This window comes from Pinus tabuliformis, chromosome 6 (genome assembly GCF_031772625.1).
Source record: "Pinus tabuliformis cultivar Carrire ecotype Pingquan chromosome 6, CPIR1, whole genome shotgun sequence".
In the NCBI taxonomy this organism is placed as follows: domain Eukaryota; kingdom Viridiplantae; phylum Streptophyta; class Pinopsida; order Pinales; family Pinaceae; genus Pinus; species Pinus tabuliformis.
Window position 1 is genome coordinate 362,078,309 of NC_142292.1, and position 16,048 is coordinate 362,094,356.

The 16,048-nt window shown below is 39.4% G+C and overlaps 1 protein-coding gene across 1 annotated transcript in view; it reads right to left on the minus strand.

The window, feature by feature from the left end:
- LOC149258799 (subtilisin-like protease SBT6.1) overlaps positions 1 to 16,048 on the minus strand; it is a 327,819-nt gene that overhangs the window by 37,562 nt on the left and 274,209 nt on the right. Inside the window, 3 exon segments of the mRNA XM_089416280.1 lie at positions 11,212 to 11,919; positions 12,033 to 13,104; positions 13,316 to 13,579. Of these exon segments, the coding sequence (XP_089272406.1) occupies positions 11,212 to 11,919; positions 12,033 to 13,104; positions 13,316 to 13,579 (2,044 nt within the window).

The following is a 16,048-nucleotide window of genomic DNA, read 5'->3' on the forward strand; positions in this document are numbered from 1 at the left end:
AACAATCAAGGTTGGAACTTAGCATAAATAAATATGGCTGAAAACACAAATTCTGGAAATTTTTCAGAATGCTAGAAATTGCAGAAATAAAAATCAGCAATTAAAAACAGCCATTAAAACACATTAAAACACTGATATTTTTGGTCAACTTGACCCTGGAAAAACCCCTACAACTCTTGGGGAAAACCAGTTTGAGAGCTCTTCTTTATTTCTGAAAATTGCCTTTTTACAGTGAGAATTATTCAGCAAAAAATCAGCAAGCAAATTTACAACTTATCTACTTTCCCGTGCCTCACAGCAATCTGGAAATTACAGCAAACAGGACAGCAATAAATGCTGTACGACCTCCGTTTTGTGTGCAGAAAAATCAGCAAACTGCTCCTCGATTTTTGTGCAAAAATCTACCTTTCACTATGTGCTGAATCAGCTGTACAAATCTGCTCAACTGCTGCCTTGGAATGAGTGCCAAGCTGCTGTCTCCTTCTCCTCCCTGCTCAGAAATCTCTCTTGCTCTCTTGCTCTCCTTCTCCCAATCTGCTCATGAAAGAATGAATGACTTTTTCCTCCTTTTCCTCCTTTAATATAACTCCAAGTGACTTTTGGGTGATCTCTAAATCCAATGGCTGAAATAGATTTAGATCAATGGCTGAGATTAAATGCTCATTTAAATCTCACTTTCTATTTTTTAATTCACCCCACTTTAATAAAGACCCACTTAGTCATTTATTTCCAAAGTCACTTTTCCTTTCTAACTTTTCATTGACTTTATAAAAGTCACTTTAAAATTAGACTTAATAACTTTATCACTTAAAGTCACTTTCAAATTAGATTTAACTTTATAAAAAATTATAAAGTTACTTTAGGAGAAAAATTAAATTCTTTTGGACACTTTTCCCTAGGCCAAAGATCAAAGCCTAAGGGAACCACCTGTCCTCCGGTACCAAATTTCAACACTCCCTCTTACCGAGGAAGGTGTTCCTCACCACACCCATCTTGTCTCTGAAGTAGACATGCTTGCCCCGTGGTAAGGCTTTGGTAAGGATATCTGCAACCTGCTCATCAGTGGAAATATACTCAAGCTTCACAACTCCCTTCTGAACATAGTCTCTGATGAAATGATATCTGATCCCGATATGCTTTGACCTGTCATGAAATACTGGATTCTCCATGAGTTTAATGCAACTCTGATTATCACAGTAAATCACTGAAGGTCTCAACGGCTGACCAAATAAGCCAAACAACATCTTGCGAAGCCAGATGGCCTCACAACTAGCTAGACTGGCTGCCATATACTCTGCTTCCGCTGAACTCAGTGCTACTGACTGCTGCTTCCGGCTGAACCATGACACTACTGCTGAACCCAACCCAAAACAGCACCCTGAAGTGCTCTTCCTATCAGAAGCACAACCTGCCCAATCAGAATCAGTGTATCCTACCAATCTCACTCCATCTCCCTGCCTGTAGTCCAGACCATAATCCACTGTCCCCTGCAAGTACCGCAAAATGTGTTTTGCAGCCACCCAGTGAACCTTCCTAGGCTCACACATAAACTGACTCATCGTGTTGACTGCAAAACAGATATCTGGTCTAGTGTTGACCAAATACATCAAGGAACCAATCAGCTGCCTGTACAATGTGGGATCCACCAACTCGGAATCCGAAGCATGAAGCTTCTTCCAGTTGGTGATCATCGGTGTCGACATGGGTCTACAATCCTCCATGTGGAATCTGCTAAGGATGTCCACAATATACTTCCCCTGCCCCAAGAAGAAATGCCCCTCCTCTTGCCACACCTCCATACCCAAAAAGTAATGCATCAAGCCGATGTCCTTCATCTCAAACTCCGCCGCAAGATCTCTCTTGCAGTGCTCTATGAGTCTCTCTGCACCTGTAATGATCAAGTCATCCACATACAGCACCAGAATGAGAGACTCCTCACCAATCACAATAAAGTAAAGGTTTGGATCTGCCTCACTCTTTGTGAAACCCATCCCCTGCAAGTATGCATCTATCCTGGAGTACCAAGCTCTGGGAGCTTGCTTCAGGTCATAAAGGGCCTTCTTCAATCTGCACACATGGGACTCCTTCCCATGCACCTCAAAGCCCTGTGGCTGCTCAATGTACACCTCCTCCTGTATGAAGCCATTGAGAAATGCGGTCTTCACATCCATCTGGTGGATCTTCCAACCCATCTCTACTGCTATCGATATAATGGAGCGGATCGAAGTATATCGAGCCACGGGAGCGAAGGTCTCCTCATAATCAACTCCCTCTACCTGGGAGAACCCTCTAGCCACAAACCTCGCTTTGAATTTCTCAATGCTGCCATCTGCAGCATGCTTTACCTTGTAAAGCCATCTGGAAGTAACCACGGATTTTCCCTCAGGCCTCGGCACCACCTCCCAAACATCATTCTTCATGATAGAAGAATACTCCTCCTGCATGGCCTCTCTCCAGACCTGCTGGCTAACTGCCTCCTCATAGCTAGAAGGCTCAGAGTCAAGGATGCTGGTAACCATCGCCATATAGCTACAAAACCTCTCAGGTGGTCTACTCTCTCTGACCGACCTCTTCGGCTCAGCAACAGATGTGGCATCTCTCAAGGTGTCCTGAAGCCACTTGGGCTTCCTCTTCCCTGAGCGCACTTCTCCCACTGGAGAATGAAACTCCTCCTCCTCATCATCATCAGTAGCCTGAACTCCTGACTGTCTGTCTGTTGTCCTCCTGCCTGCACCTGAACCTGTAGAAGCTGAGGTACCGTGTGAACTGTCCATCAGTGGACTCCCTAGTGAACTGCTCTGTGAACTGCTCTGCATGCTGCCCGGAGCACCACCCCTCTGGCTCGATGAGCCACTGCTCACTGACGGACCTGACATCCTCATAGATGTACCTCCTGATCCTTCTGATCCCTGCCCACTGGATCCCTGTGACTGACTCAACTGCTGCTGAGGGTCTGGCTGATCCAGATACTCTAACTCTCGTGACCTCCTAAAGGCCCTGTCCTCCTCGAACTTCACATCCCGTCTGACAACAACTCTCCTCTGTGCAGGAATGTAAATCCGAAAGGCCTTTGAGGTCTCACTGTAGCCCACAAAGATACCCTTCTCTGCGGTGGGCTCTAGTTTGGTCCTCTTCTCCTTGGGTATATAGGAGTATGTAATGCATCCAAAGATATGAAGATGACCAATATCAGGCTTCTTCCCAGAGAAAGCCTCCTCTGGAGTCATGTGCCCCAAGGCACGATGAGGACTCCTATTCTGCAAGTAAACAGCTGTGTTGCAGGCCTCTGCCCACAAGAACAATGGCAACCCCTGATCATGTAACATGGCTTTGGCAGCCCCTATGATGGATCTGTTCTTCCTCTCTGCAACCCCGTTCTGCTGGGGGTTGTAAGGAACAGTGAACTCCCTCCTAATGCCTGCCTCCGCACAATAGTCAACAAACTCTCCAAGGGTGTACTCTCCTCCATTGTCCGACCTCAAGGACTTGATCTTTCGACCTGTCTGAGTCTCCACAAGAGCTCTGAACTCCTGAAACCGCTTGAAGACCTCACTCTTGGTCTTCAAAAAATAAATCCAGGTCCTCCTAGAGTGATCATCAATGAATAAAACATAGTACTCATATCCACTCAAGGAAACATGAGACATCCGACCGCTCACATCCGAATGAATCAAATCAAGTATCCCCGTCGCTCTGCTGTCACTGCTAGGAAAAGGGAATTTGGCAAACTTGCCCATCGCACAACCTCTGTAAGTATCAAAGTGATCAGTACTGAAATCTGGCACACCTGTAGTGATCTCCCGCAATGTCCTCAAGGCTCCATGATACATATGTCCCATCCTGCGGTGCCAAATCTCACACAGCTCAGAACTGCTAGCTCTGTTGTCGGTACTACTGCTCAATGCCAAAAGGGGGTGAAATGCAAACTTGTACACCTTTGCATGGCGTACACCTATCACTCTAGCTGAATCAGCTGGAGTGCCCCTGGGATACATCAACACCTGTCATCCCCTGAACAGTACCTCATATCCTCTGTCCTCCAAAGCTGAGACGGATATGAGGTTCTTCCTCATCCCTGGCACATAAAGAACCTCTGACACCTTCAAGGGAGGTTTGGACTCCCTCTGAAATGTCATTGTCCCCACCCCGACTGCTCTAACAACTCTGTCATCACCGAGTACTACCTCAATATCAGTGCCACTCTCTGAAAGCTCTGAGAAGTACTCACGGACTCCTGTCATGTGACGTGAAGCCCCACTGTCCACATATCAGATACCTGAAGATGCTCCGCTAATCGAGGGAAAAGCATGCTCCCTCTGAACCTGTGTGGCAGGTGATCCTGCACTAGAGGACTCACACGTAGTAAACGCAAACTCTCGGTCAAAACGACCAGCAAAGTCCTCAATCTCTGCTGAAGTTGCCACGTCCTGGTTCTTCCCCTTCTTCTTCTTCTTTTCCGGACACACAACTGCATAGTGTCCCATCTTTTGACAATTCCAACACTTCACTTTGGAATAGTCCTTCTGTGAGTTACTCTGTTTACCTTTACCTTTGCCTTTGCCTCCACCACCGCTTGTGGAAGCCTGCTTCTTCCCTTTGCCTTTCTTGCCTCCCGCCACCAGTGCTACATCCTCATCCTGCTCAACTGGCTTGGCTGCCCCAAGCTGTCCTTTCCTGATCTCTGTCTGAATACAATCATCCCAAAACCTCTCCCATGTGGGAAGGGTCTCACGTGCACAAACCCCATCAGCAAAGTTCAACCATGAACGGGGGAGGCCATTCACTGCAATCCGCACCAACTCAGTGGGTGGAATGGCCTCTCCAATCGCTGCCAACTCATCTCTCACATTGGTAATCTTTGTGAGATATCTATTTGCACTATCATTACCCATCTTAATGTTCTTCAGTTTCTCCTTCAGGACCATCTTCCGGTTCTCATTGGTACTCTGGTAGAGATTGGACAATGTTGTCCACATCTCATGGGCATTGCTCTTTCCTCTCACATGAGGAATGCAATGGTCTTTGATTCCGTCTAGAATCAGCCTCTTACCCTTGTTGTTCTTTCTATTATAAGCTGTCAACTGAGTAGCATCAGTAGGCACAACAACAGGGTGTTGTGCTGTATGCACCATGATATCCCAAACTTCTGCCTCCTCAAAGATACTCTGCATTCTCTCCTTCCAAACGCTGTAATTTGTATGCCCATCCAACCTATCCTCCACCCTCAATCCCAATGACATCTTGCTGTCCTAAAACTGAAAAATAGCACTGCTGTGGTAAAGATAAAACTGCTGTTTATGAAAAAATCAGCTTGCTGGAATTTTCTGAGTGAAAAATCAGCAGCTGTAATTTTTTCCTTTTGCTGTCCCAAACTGCCCTTCAGCACTCAAGCTCTGATACCATGTAGAAATTTCTGTTTTCCCACCCCGGTTTTCAGTTTCACCTTATTTCTCCCATGTAGTTAAATGCCCATTCCCATAACCATACATTTAACAGACTGAAAAAATAAATATGGCTGAAAACACAAATTCTGGAAATTTTTCAGAATGCTAGAAATTGCAGAAATAAAAATCAGCAATTAAAAACAGCCATTAAAACACATTAAAACACTGATATTTTTGGTCAACTTGACCCTGGAAAAACCCCTACAACTCTTGGGGAAAACCAGTTTGAGAGCTCTTCTTTATTTCTGAAAATTGCCTTTTTACAGTGAGAATTATTCAGCAAAAAATCAGCAAGCAAATTTACAACTTATCTCCTTTCCCGTGCCTCACAGCAATCTGGAAATTACAGCAAACAGGACAGCAATAAATGTTGTACGACCTCCGTTTTGTGTGCAGAAAAATCAGCAAACTGCTCCTCGATTTTTGTGCAAAAATCTGCCTTTCACTATGTGCTGAATCAGCTGTACAAATCTGCTCAACTGCTGCCTTGGAATGAGTGCCAAGTTGCTGTCTCCTTCTCCTCCCTGCTCAGAAATCTCTCTTGCTCTCTTGCTCTCCTTCTCCCAATCCGCTCATGAAAAAATGAATGACCTTTTCCTCCTTTTCCTCCTTTAATATAACTCCAAGTGACTTTTGGGTGATCCAAGTGACTTTTGGGTGATCTCTAAATCCAATGGTTGAAATAGATTTAGATCAATGGCTGAGATTAAATGCTCATTTAAATCTCACTTTCTATTTTTTAATTCACCCCACTTTAATAAAGACCCACTTAGTCATTTATTTCCAAAGTCACTTTTCCTTTCTAATTTTTCATTGACTTTATAAAAGTCACTTTAAAATTAAACTTAATAACTTTATCACTTAAAGTCACTTTCAAATTAGATTTAACTTTATAAAAAATTATAAAGTTACTTTAGGAGAAAAATTAAATTCTTTTGGACACTTTTCCCTAGGCCAAAGATCAAAGCCTAAGGGAACCACCTGTCCTCCGGTACCAAATTTCAACAGTTTGAATGTCGTTTTATCATTTATGCCCATTGCCTATATATTTTACATACTTGGGAGTCAAGAGTCACTATCCCTGTGGAAAATGGGTAGTTGCATTGCATGCTAACTCTTTCACAGACTGATTAAAGCATTGAGCTTCAAGGATAAGGAGACCAAGCCATAACAACAAGTTGTTATAGTAATCGAAAAGAGTACATCTATCTGTATGCCCACAATATCCTACAATTTCCATTTTCCACATATGGCGCAAGAGTATCTTGCAATCAATTATAAAAATTCTTCTAAACAGTCCATTTGGATATTTTCAAGTGTTTACGCCAGGCTTGTGTCAAGCTGAAAAATTCACAATGAAGTGGCACTCAAAACAACAAAGAACCATGGTACACCATCAATAAATATTAAACATGGATATCAAACATAGAGATATCTAATAAAATGAAATATGTTGTATCTTATCCTATTTATAAAATTCTAGGTATGTGCTACGGCCAAACCATTGAAGGTGAAATATATGCAAAGACTCAAGACCTATAACCCTCAAACTACTACATAATAGAAATGTCCTAGAAGCCCCCTTTATATGAAATCCATCCAAAAGCTCTTTAAAAACTATATAAGGTGATCTTTTAAAAACTGTAGTATGAAATAAGATGTCTTTGAAATGCATCTTTTTGTCACTAATGCATTCTTGTCACTTGCAGAGTCATTTATGATTTATGACAGTCACTTCAAAGTTTATTTCTACAAAGTACAAACATATACAACATATATGAAATTTTTAATTTTAATTTTTTATTGTTTTTTACAAGAGCCAAATTAAACAGAAACCACGACTCCAAATTTTAACAGAAGCCACAAATTAAACACAAGTCCAAAACAACAACAATGTCAAGGGAGAAGGACTTTGCTTGGGCTTATTGTGACAAGATTCCTAGAGACCCCAGTCCCCTTTGTAAATTTTGCAAAGCGAAATGTAGTGGAGGCATTTATATATTCAAGTACCACCTTGCACAAATACCTGACCATGATATAGATCTTTGCAACAAGGTTGACGAAGATGTCAAACACCAAGCAATCTTGGCCCTTGATATCTTGAGTCAACATAACACCAAGAAAACAAAGCAAAATGTAGAAATAGGAACTCTTGGAGCTAGCCATTCTTCTTCCAATACCCCCTTGTCATCTTCCTCTATTGAATCCTCAATGCCATGCCCAAGTTTCCCACACATGCATCCAAATCCAAGTCAAACTCAAAAGGCCAAATGAATACTCTTCCATTCAACTGGAGGTGGAAAAATAAACACTTTTTTTGCTCCCCGAACAAAACCCAGTTCCCAACCTACCTTGGATGCCACTGGTTGGAAAAACAAATTCCATAGTCAGGCAAGGAAGGTCATTGTTAACTTTTGGTACTATTCTAACATACCTTTCCATTGTGCCATAAGTCCTTATTGGCAAGTTGCGATTGATCCAGTTGCTATTGCAAGTCCAGGGTTCAAAGCCCCTTCATCAAAGAGCCTTAGGGCAAATTTGTTGTTAGAGAGTGTTGAAGATGTCATGCTTGTGCTATCTGAGCTTTGATAATCATGGGTAGAAACAAGGTGCACCATCAAGAGTGATGGATGGATAGATCAGAGGAATAGAACTTTAATAAATTTCCTTGTATCTTTGTATCTTGTCTAGTAGGCAGAATGTTTCTCAAATCAGTGGATGCCTCAGACAAGGTTAAGATTGCCCAACTTATTTGTGAAATGATGGAGGAAGTCGTTCAAGAAGTGGGAGAAAAACATGTTGTACAAATCATCACCAACAATGCAGCAAATTATATGGTTGCTGGTAGACTTTTTGGGATTAGGCACCCCACTATTTTTTGGACCTCTTGTGTTTCCCATTACATAGATTTAATGATTGAAGGCATTGGTAAACTTCATTGGATACATGAGGTTATGGAGAAGGAAAAATCCATAACCAAATACATGTACAACCACACTATTTTCTAAACACCTTGAGAAAAATACACTGAAGGTAAAGAAATTGTTTGACCTACAGTGACCATATTTGCAACAAATTTCGTATTTTTGCACTCTATGGTTGAGCAAAAGATAAATTTGAAGAGGATGTTCTTGGGACCTAAATATTCCAAAGCCCTTGAAGGCATTGAAATTGTTACACTTGGGTTTAATGATAGTTACTGGAAAGATGTCGAAGAGATAATTGCTATGACAAAGTCTGTTGTCAGAGTTATCAGGTACTTCAAGTCTTTTAACTTTATCATTTTTAAAATTTCATTTCAAGTTTCATTTCATTTTCAAAGTTTCATATTTCATTAAATTTGAAAGCTTGAACTTTTAGGATGGTTGATGGTGACAAACCCGCTATGGGTTGCATTTATGAGGCGATGGATCTCGCAAAGGAGGCCATCAAAAGAAGATATGGGGATGAGGAGGCCAAGTATATGCCTTTTTGGGACATTATTGATGCATGTTGGGATAGACAATTGCATTTCCCCCTTACGTGTTATTGGGTACTTCTTAAACCCACAGTGTTTTTATGATAAGAGAAAATTTAATGAGGATGGGGAGGTTGGTAGAGGACTTATGACATGCATTGAAAGGTGCTTCCCTGATCCAGAAATTCAAAGTCGTGTCTTTGCCCAACTACAGGATTACAGGGCGTCGGCTCAATTATTTGCCTATACCCATGCTATACGAGAGAGGACTAAGATGTTGCCAGGTACCCTTCAAGGCTTGAAGGCTTCATCGATTCATTAAATTTGTTTAAACTGTATTTTGTATGCTAAATGTTTTATAAAATTTTGTTGTCTTTTTAAGTTTTTAGTATTTACTATTTACTATTTATCATCTTTGGATCTATACTTAGTACTTACTACTCACGAACCCTTGCCACTTGCTAGGTCTTTGGTGATAAAACTTTGGTAGTGATACACCAAATTTGAAGAGATTCACTATTTGAATCTTAAACCAATCATGTAGTGCTTCTGGTTGTGAGCGCAACTACAGCATGTTTGAGAAAATACATTCTAAGAAGCGCAACCGATTGACACAAAAGCACTTAAATGACCTTGTATTAGTCCATTACAATCTACGACTTCGCAACAAGAAAATACTAGGTGAGAGCCTAAATTTGAAGGTTTCATAATCTGATTTGCACTTTAACTTTAAAGTTCAAACTTTAATTCACATTTCAATGTCTCATGATAATGACAGGTTTGGATCATTCACCAATCAACCTTGAAGAGATAGATATGCAAACTACAAACGCAGCAGATAGGGTCCAATTGGAAGAGGCTCCTCTTTTAAGCCTACATGACTTGGGCGAATTTTGAGAGTCAAGCAAGCGAAGGAGTGGGAGGAATTGCTTCTAGTTCTCACTCTTAGAGTCTTAGTAACTACTTTTTTATTGATTACTATGCAATATTTTGCAAACTTTTAGAAGCATATGCTTCTGGTTCTATGTAATCACTGGTTAGGAGTAAAGAATCAGTGCTTTGGATCATGTTTGGACTCATAACATATATGAGATACTTATTCATTCATGATATTTTGGACATCTATTGATATTATGCATTGTTTGGACATGGCTTTATTGAATATCAGTGAAAAGTGTTTTTTTTTAATTCAATATAGTGTATATCTTTATTTATTGAATTCACCTATTTTTCCTGATCCGATTATAACTCTTCGGTCTTTTGCCTTGTCAATTTATTGTCGATTCCGAGTCTGGTAACACTAATATAAATATTTGGATTCAGATGGATGAACATGAATATATGTGGTTTTCTTTAAAATTTGAATACTTTGTGTTTTTGGTTGACCAGTTTTTTTTACTGGTTCCAGTCCGGTTCTGACCGGTTCCCGGTTTGGGGGGTTTACCAGTTCAACGACTGGTCCGGTTCTGATAACATTGTTTAAGTCTTAAATTAAGTCTTGACCACTGACACCATCCTGGAGTTCACATGCATCAGCTCTAAAGAGAGAGACTTGCTATCAGTGACATGGATAGGAGTTCTAAAGTTTAAGCTGTCCAATCAGGCCCTTTGGAATTTACATCCTCCAGGGACAGTTTTGATTGAAAAAAGGCTGAGAAGACTAGAAGAGGAGGTTAAAAAGGTTAATAATTACAAAAAGATGTTGCTTTTAAGTTGCAAGAAAATCCCAGTAATGGCAAGCTTGTAGCATTTCTTTTGGACTCTATAGACCATTTAGAACCTCATTGATTATGTATTTTGTTACTGATATGTATTGCACTTGATGCTATTTTGATATATTCAACCTTGCATGGTATATATATGGGAAAACTTTGCATATTTTATCTTTAATGATTCAGAATCATGGTTTGGAATCTCAAACATAAGTTTTTTCATCAAAAACTATTATTTTATGGATTTTCTTAAAAACCGGTTCATTGAATCTGGTTTGATCTGGTTTTGGTTCGAAACCTGGTCTGATAGGTGGCCAGTTTGAAGACCGGCTCCAGTTTTTAACAGAAGTAATAGATGCACTTGGGGAAATATGTTGTGCTCGGTAATGTACCCATAAAACTTTCAAACAATCAAACTTTTGTCATCAGTCAACTATGAAAGCCAAAAATATTACAATCTCAATTACCGTATGTTCAGGGAACCTATTGCAGAGATGCAGAACGTATAATTTCCACGATCTCAAATACTTTTTCACATTTTCACTCATCTTTCTCAAAAGGAGTTTCAATTTGTATGGAAATTCAGTGAAGTGATTACCTCATCCCTGTTGAGCCACCCTAGAAGATCCATTTTTGTATGGTGCCTTCTGCTTGACATATTTACTGAGATATTTCTTTGTGGAAAATGAATTTCTAATGACTGTTTATCAACCTCTTTTAAACCTTGGCTTTGGCCCTGTCCAAAATCAACCATGGTCGGATTGAATAAAGTTTTCTCGTACTCAGTAATTGCCTTTGTCTTTTCACCTGTCAAATTCAATTCTAAACTAGGAAATACATTACTCATGCCTTCATTGCTATTTGAAGATACAGATGTATTATCAAAAGACATAGCAGGTTTTGTCCCTTTTGGCGATTGTTCTAAGAAAATATTTGGAATCCCTGGAAGTTTTCTGTTTCTCCAAGTTGCATGTGAGTCATAACCATTTGCACCCAATACCTCAAAACGAGCATCATTTCTGCATACAAGTTCACGGTTTATCACTGATGAATATGTTGAAAGATTGACATCTTCTCGACGAGCTGGAAAAGCTCCATCCCTAACCAGAGGAGAAGCCAGTCTGCTTGATGGTGCAAATAACATGGGATCTTGAATGTTTTGGCTGGTAAAATCTAGAAGCTTCCTAAGAAGCCAGTAGCAATTTATCACCATATGGCTAGTATCTAGACAATTTGAATCACCGTACACAGCAATACGGGCAGTTCTGTCACTCAGCTCTAAAATTCCAAGAATTGGATACTCTGCCTGCAGAGGAAATATACTATTTTAATGCTTCAAGATCAGAAGTTGAAAAGAAACTGCTCCCATATGAACAAGAATTGTCAAACAGAGTCCCTACAAGGTAAGTGAGTACTTACTTTGACCATACCAGCCGCTTGTAGTAGGTTGTGTGCAGTACTATTATTGTAATTATCTTCAAATGAAAATCTATGCACAAAGCCACCTTCAGGGAACATTGCAATATCTGTCCCAGAAGCATAATGACTTCTTTCTCCAACTAGAGAAAATGCACCATTTAAAATAGTGTCCCCAAATGCTATACCAAATGGTTTAAGTAGGTCATTTAAAGCAGGAATATTAGCACCACCAGTGGCAGGAGTCCACCAGCTGCGAGTGTTGTCATCAAAAAATTTCATCTTTACCATTGTCTCTACATTATACCAGTCTGCAAATACAATCAGTCCTAATCCATGATTTTTGACATCATCCTGGAGCTTGTCAATCTCCTCTTTGAAAAATTCATCCTCGAGATCTACCAGGAGAAGTGTTCCATATTTGCTGGCCTGAAAGCATGTGAATGGGGACCCCAGTATTTCCACATAATAGCCAGCATCTCTTAACATGTCAAACATCCCATGAAAATTAGTATGTGGGTGATCTCCATGCCAATCAAGAATATCATTTTTTACATCGAGTGAATCCCGAGGTATATATCCAGGAGGGTATCTAATACTGTGAAACTGATCCCAAAGAATCCGCTGAGAACGAGGGGGAGTTGGGATTACTTTCACTTTTAAAGAAAGTGTGCACAAGCTTTTCCGATGATTGTTTTCTCCCTTTGCTGGGGGTGACACTACTGTAAATGTAATGTTCCCCTCAATAAGTCCTGAAAATTGAGCCCCTTCATCCTTGATTTGTATATGCAAAGCAAGGTAACCAGTCCATGGCCAAATAACATTAGAATAAGTGAAGTGTATACTAAGTAGATTCCCCACCTCATCAAAGGGATGCCATCTTGGTTCACTCTCGACATGTCCAACGACCCCCATACCATTTAAAATAGTGGCATTAAATATAACTGGCATTGCACCTGCATACAATGGTTGCCGACAGAAAGGCCATGAATATGGACAATCTGTAAAGTCAAGAATATTTGGAAAAATGCTTGCCCGAGGCTTGTATTTGATAAGGATTTCATATGACTCGAGCCTGTGATAAATCAGAGTGAAGAATGCAAGTGAGTTCAATGGCTAATTGATAATCAATGCCAAAAATGTGTTTATCAAATAACCGTATAAAAAATCAGTTTTTATCATTGCATCAATTATAATGTCTTGCAGCTTGCTGAAGGAAAAACCAAATGCAAAGTTAAAAGAATAAACATCAAGAAATGTTGTAAAAAAATAAAATATATGCTCACAAGTCAACCCGGCCTGCACCCTGCTCAAACATATTTGGACCACCAAGTTTTGCAGCACCTTCAACTAGTGCTTGTTTCATGCTTGCTGGGTTCAAAATATCCCAACGGATGTTCTCAGGAATAACACTAGCCAGCAAACAGACCACACCAGCAACTACCGGACTTGCAACACTTGTTCCTGAGAGACTTTTACAGCCAGTACTAATTTTTGAACCTATTATTTCTCTTCCATATGCAACAACATCTGGTTTGATGCGTCCATACCTTCACAACAGGAATCAAGTCAAATTATTAAATTCAATTACAATTGGAATACCACATTTTATCACTAATTATTCGTAATATAAAACAGCATCAAAAATAATCTATACAAATAGCTAAAAACTGAAAAGAAAATGTGGAATATCACAGAAATGATAGTGACCAGCATGGAAATGCAAGCGAATACCATTCGAAAAGAATATGATGAGGAGGAGAGCCAAACATAGTTTTCAATCACTGAATATCACTATCAGAATTTTGGGAAGGATTTCACATAGAGGAAAGGATCTCTATCAAACTATTGCATGTGCCAGAGATGATTTTGCATCCTAACGTAGCTCACTGAGGTTTGTGTTTGTCCATGACCAAGCAGATGTTTGATAGAGGTACCCAGAAGAAGCTATGAATTTGGAGAGGTAACCAACACTCCTTAATTTATTGACTTTGCATTTCATAAAAACATATTTTATATTACAAAATTGTGATGAATTTGGATAGTGAAAATCCAAATATATCTTCATCTTTTCAAATATCTATTAAATAAAATTACTGCTAAAAGTAAGTGTAATTTTAGTGCTCATCATTTCCTCCCTGCTTAGAGGAAATAATCTCCAATGGCTAATTGAGATGGGTAAATCACTAAGAGGCAAATCTCCTTTTCCAACCATGTCATCGTCTGGTACCTTCATGTTTGGCCACTTGTATGAGTCAATGCATCTTCTGATCATGAAAGCAGAAAATATGGAGTGCTTGAACCAGGTGTGTAACTATGTCAGGTGAAAGAGTCTCAGAATCATAAGCCACTAGATATCCTTCCTACTCAAGAACAGCTCTTATGGCAAAAGGTTGTTGTATGTTAGGAAGTGCAAGTACTGGTGTAAAACAAAATGTGTCAAAGAACTACTGTAAGGTAAGTGTAGTGTTAGGTCTGCATTCAAATTTTAATTCTTTTTTAAAATATTAAAAGGAAAGATTGCTCTACTTGACTGTTTTTTTTAAACCCTATAGATTAGTTGATAAAGATATGAATTTGTACACCTTATAGTACCTATGAAGCTTGTAAGTTTTGTGGTAGTTATCAATGATCATATATCGCTTTGATAAATTGATATGGGGTGCCCAAGAGAAAACTAAAGCAATCCATAGGGGTAACACCATATTTGACTATACAAGTAAATTTTCAATATTGAAAGCCCTGAAATACTTATATTCCACAAAAGTAAGATGGCCATCAGCCCTAACCCAACCAAGGGTATACATGAATGGATTTGCTTATGCAAGAAGTTTTGAAACTTGATTAGCATTTGAGAGATCAGTGACTATACTTATCAATGATTAAGTGAGCCAATCAATCTTTAATAGATAAATTGTGCGCGAGGAGAACTTCTGATTTTGAAATGTTCACACTACACAGTTTTCCACTACTTGTATTGTAACAAGAAAACTTGTATGTTTGCGGATAAGTAATTACTATTATTGAATAAGATATGAAATTGATGATTACAATATCACTTGAACGGTGTGCTATATAGCATTCACTGCTCATGAGTGAGAGCATATGGTATGTAGTGCTATATACTATGTACCCTTTACTAACTAATTATTTATTATTTTATTTATAGCATTACTAATTAACTATTTATTATTTTATTTGTAACATTGCCACCCCCTTTAAAGTTGCTTTGTTCTCAAAGCAAGGGCAATGAGGGGTATTGTTAGCGTCTAATATCCCCTTTGGATATTTTCGTTAAATTTATGGAATTTTCTTCAGGAAAACATGCCGTGAATTTTTATTCAAAAATAGCATTAAAATTCATTAATTTATACCAAAGAAATGAATAACATAAAAACCCAAAAATGAATAATTGTTGCTACTTTGACAAATTGAGAATAAAGATATGGCAATTACAATACAAGACAAATGCAGCAAATCTCAGCTTTATTATATTACTATAAACACTGATATTACATGCCCATACAAATAGCTGGTGATGGCTGAGATAGAACCCTCCAAACTTCTGCAACACTGGATCTGACCTCCCAAACTGGAACTGCAATTGATAAGTGCACGTGTGAACTCTGACTGAATTCACTGAGGAATGAGATGGGTTTTCATCCAATCTCACTGAATAACCCTAGGGTTTCCACCCTAGGGTCTACTGAAGCTGAGAATCTGGTTCTCCAAACCTCACCAATCAGAAAATAAAAACCAACCAAGATGTCTCCAAATGACTTGCCTCCCCTCTTTTAAAGACTCAATAGATCTCTCTCCAAACCTCTAGAAGAACTTTATTTTATTTGCATTCTAGAAGCCTTCCCTTCACTTTATCTAGATTCTAAGTGACTCTTTTATTTCATTTTAAGTCTCTTTTCCCTTTTTGGCCTCTTTCTCCAACTAAGCACTTGTCCCCTTTTTATTTATTAAAGTGACCAATTCATAGTCACTTTTAATACTTAGAAATGATTAATTAG